At 51.0% G+C, this 3,920-nt stretch overlaps 1 protein-coding gene across 1 annotated transcript; it reads left to right on the top strand.

Moving 5' to 3' along the window:
* Positions 1-1,261: 1,261 nt before the first annotated feature.
* On the top strand, positions 1,262-2,326 carry LOC109766914 (3'-5' exonuclease). The gene has a single exon (XM_020325670.4). It carries the CDS (start codon positions 1,406-1,408, stop codon positions 1,997-1,999), a length of 594 nt encoding a protein of 197 aa, XP_020181259.1. The 5' UTR covers positions 1,262-1,405; the 3' UTR covers positions 2,000-2,326.
* Positions 2,327-3,920: the final 1,594 nt, after the last annotated feature.

The following is a 3,920-nucleotide window of genomic DNA, read 5'->3' as shown; positions in this document are numbered from 1 at the left end:
AGTAGCAGCACTGGACTGAGATCAGGTGACTTGCCTCTTGCAAGTCATGCTGTACCTTGCGCCCCTGTATCAGCCGCCCAAATAAGATCCAACGGACAGTATTGATCCAAACCAACCAAACAGCTTGGGACTCGGCCGTTTTCAAGCACACGACAAAAAATAAGAAGTTCACGACTTCGCCAATGGAGCGTGAGTTTTATCCTTGATCCTAGGTTGGAGTAGCAACAATCCGCGGCGAGGTCGGCGCTTGCACCCGCAGTGATGGACGAGCAGTGTCATGCCATCGGGCTCGCCGTGGCGACCGCTGAGGCTGCTACGGCCATGGTGCTGGCGGCGGCAGTGGCCGAGGTGGTCCACCTGACTAGACGAGGTTGCGCGCTCTCGGGTTGGTGAATTGCAGGAGCTAGTGCAAGGGCACAACATGCAGAAGCAGACGAACATGAAGCTGAGGTGCATGCAGCGCCTGTGCACACCATCCACGACCAGCCGATGCAATTCTCCCTGAAGTCCCTGTTCGCCTCCGGTACGGCTGGCTGCTGGCTGCGGCAGCAGCAAGTCCCTCTACAATACTACAAGAGTACGAGACTACAACGTTGACTTAGATCCATCCACGTTGTGAGATTCCAAGCGAGAACTAGGCGCCACTGTGTAACCACAAGTCCCGGCTATATTTTTGATCTGGCTCAATATTGTCCGTTGGATCTTGTTTGGGTGGCTAATATAGGGGCGCAAGGTACAGCGTGACTTGCAAGAGGCAAGTCACCTGATCTCGGTCCAGCAGCACTATGGATCGTTTCTTATCAGGATCATCAGACTACTCTCTCTTTGTAATTAACTTGCCATATCAAATTCTATGTCTAGTTGGCAGCCGTGGCAACCTGTACAAAGATGGAGCTTAACGCCTGGTAGGACCGCCCTGCAGGCAAAAGCAGATGGGTCAAACATATCGTCTGACAGCTTGATTCCTACGCGTCCGGCCCTGTTCTCGCCAGTAGACCAGCTACAGTACTAACCCAAAAGCACGAGCGCAAAGCCTGCCAACGCTATTCTTCAGAAAACCCCTCTTGTTCCCTCGAAACTCGAAACCAGCCTTTGAAAAATAGCTCTTCCCTGCCTCCGGGGTTATGGGCTTATGGCAATTCGTTTCCTGCAAAAACACTACGATCGCTCGCTCGAATAGTTGCCCTTTTCTTTTGGAATTTCCAACTAGTAAGAGGGGTTATTCTGATATATTCTCTTTGAGATATATGTCGGGCTGGTCCATGCCCTCGCCCGCCCGCCGCCAATCCGCCATCGCCGTTCGGTTTGTTTCTTCTCCCTTGCTCTGACCCCCTCTTGACCCCGGTCGTCTGCGGGCGGAAGGAGCGCCAGCTAGCCCAGAACCGACGGAGCGATCCATCATCCGATGGCCACCGACACGTTCGTCACCGACGTTGCCTTCGGGGCGGACGTGATCGTCACCACCGTGACCAACTCCGGCGCGGCCGTAGAGGGCTGGCTCCAGGAGATCCGCTCCGTCCTCGGCGACCTCGTCGTCGGGATGGACGTCGAGTGGCGCCCCAGCTACAGCCCCTCCCAGAACCCCGTCGCGCTCCTGCAGCTCTGCGTCGGCCGCCGCTGCCTCATCTTCCAGCTCCTCCACGCCGACTTCGTCCCCCAGGCTCTGTCGGGCTTCCTCGCCGACCCCAACCTCCGCTTTGTCGGCGTCGGCGTGCAGGAGGACGTCGAGCGCCTCAGCGACGACCACAGCCTCGAGGTGGCCAACGCGGTCGACCTGCGTGGCCTCGCGGCGGAGGGGATGCAAATGCCGGAGCTCCGCCAGGCCGGACTGCAGGCCGTGGCGCGCACCGTCATGGGAGCCAACCTTCAGAAGCCACAGAGGGTGAGGATGGGCCCGTGGGACGCCTACTGCCTCTCGTACGATCAGATCAAGTACGCCTGCATCGACGCTTTCGTCTCCTTCGAGGTTGGCCGGAAGCTGCTCACAGGCGACCTCTGAGTTGATGATTTCTGCGGCCGAGTCCCCGAAAACTTGCATTCTTAAGTCTAGCTCGTACTATTGTGTTTAGATCTAGTTCTTCATCTCATAATGTTAGGTAAGGGTTTGGGAGTGATTCTGTGATGGAAGAATTAGACATTGGTGGTGACCAGGATTAACTTCAGAGCAGGGAAAAGATTGCGCCTACAACTGGGTGCCATGAGCCCATGAGCATGGACCCTTTTGTGCCAATCGTAACTCTCTGCGAAATATTCTGTCCCATTATGCATTTTTAGTGAACTGTAACTGTTTTTTATTCTGTGTTAATGTCAGGGCTGCTTTCAGTTATCACCGATCGGATTTTCTAAACTTTCAATAGCTCCTTTGTTCTAAAGTTGCCATTATAATTTTTCGATCTGCCTAGCATTTGGTATCATAATTTGGTATTTGTTGCTCATACCACAATTTGTAATTGACGGCATGAGCATTAATCCTTTTGTGCTGATTGTGTATTCTGCTCAACTATGTTTGTTTTGGTGGAGTGCCAACCATTTCTAGTTATGTGCTCCAGGTCCATGCTGCTTCCGGTTATCACTGATGGGATGTTTCAGATTTCCGATAGGTCATTTGCTCTGAAGTTTGACAGTTATCAGTTCATAGAGTTTCGTAGATAGAATTTTGGTCTGTTTAGGCCCCGTTCGGGAATCTACCGCTCCTAGGATCTGAGGAGGGGCTGTTTGCTGGCTCCTAGATTTTGCATTACAGCTCCGTCCGCTCCTGGAGCGGAGCCGTGGAGCGGAGTGACGCCGAACGGGACCTTAGTATTTGGCATCATAATTTGATGTCTGATGCCCACTTATACCACATTGTCAGTTATATTTTTTTCCTGTTATTCATTTGATACCCTATAACTAACTAAGCTACTGGTACAGACTTCAGTATACATGTCAGAAGTTACTCTTATCAATTACTACGGCCAGAAGAACACGCTAGCATGATGATTCCTTGTAATGAAAAAGTAGCTGCCAGGATCATCCTTAGTCAACTCCTCACTGTTTAGTGATTGAGTAATTAAAAAGGCCAGCCCCTTCCATGTAGCTCCTGCGTGCGCACGGTCCGGGGGGAAGGGTCCAATCATTTCTAGGTCTAATGTACGCATCCTTTCCCTGCATTTCTGCAAGATACTATTTTCAGGACTCAAATATGTGACCTCATGGTCACAAGGCTTACTGTTGCGCAAAGGCTCCCCTTCTGTTTAGTGATTGACTCTGGTTCGTAATTCATTTTGTAGGAATGGTTTATCAATTCACTCTCCTTCCATCTGCCGTCAGACACGATCTTTCATTGAAATCATCTTTATTCATATTTTTGGTCATTATGGTCACATCATTCAACATACTCTCTTGTTCTTAGTTCAAGTTCTTACTTATAATTTACCCTTCTTCTGAGTTTGATAAATTGACCTGGCTCTATGCTTCTTTGTCCTAGTGTGTGATTACTATCAAATATTTAACTGATAAGGACATAATGTTGTATATTTTGGTGTGGAAACTACTTATCGAGTGTTGCAGAACAATGCGTCCTCCATCACCGAGTATCGTGCTTGCTTCATGTTAAATAAGGAGAAAGTCAAGAAAAATTCTCAATGGGATCTAGTCGAACACTTCTCGAGCGTGGTGTGGCCATGAACGGCGTCGGCAAGGGCGAACGGTACCTGGGCTATGGAAAGATTCGTGGGTCCAACGGCGGCGAAGTACAAGATGCATGCATGGAGTAGTGGTGGTCCGACAAAAACCGAGTGGGCGCCGGAGTGGTGTAGAGGCCAATGGCGGCGGTCTTGATGGATGCAGATCAAGAGCACGAGGGGAAGGACGGAGTGGGTGAAAACGGCCCATGGAGGGGGGATTTTGGGTGGATCGGGTGTGTCGGAGTCTGACGTGGC

This window comes from Aegilops tauschii, chromosome 3 (assembly GCF_002575655.3).
Source record: "Aegilops tauschii subsp. strangulata cultivar AL8/78 chromosome 3, Aet v6.0, whole genome shotgun sequence".
NCBI classification, from domain to species: Eukaryota; Viridiplantae; Streptophyta; class Magnoliopsida; order Poales; family Poaceae; genus Aegilops; species Aegilops tauschii.
Note: the sequence above shows the minus strand (reverse complement) of the source record. Positions and strands in the feature narration are given on the sequence as shown.

Bases quoted from the DNA above. Each gene is read 5' to 3' on its own strand.
- LOC109766914 (XM_020325670.4), top strand. From the start codon at position 1,406: ATGGCCACCGACACGTTCGTCACCGACGTTGCCTTCGGGGCGGACGTG.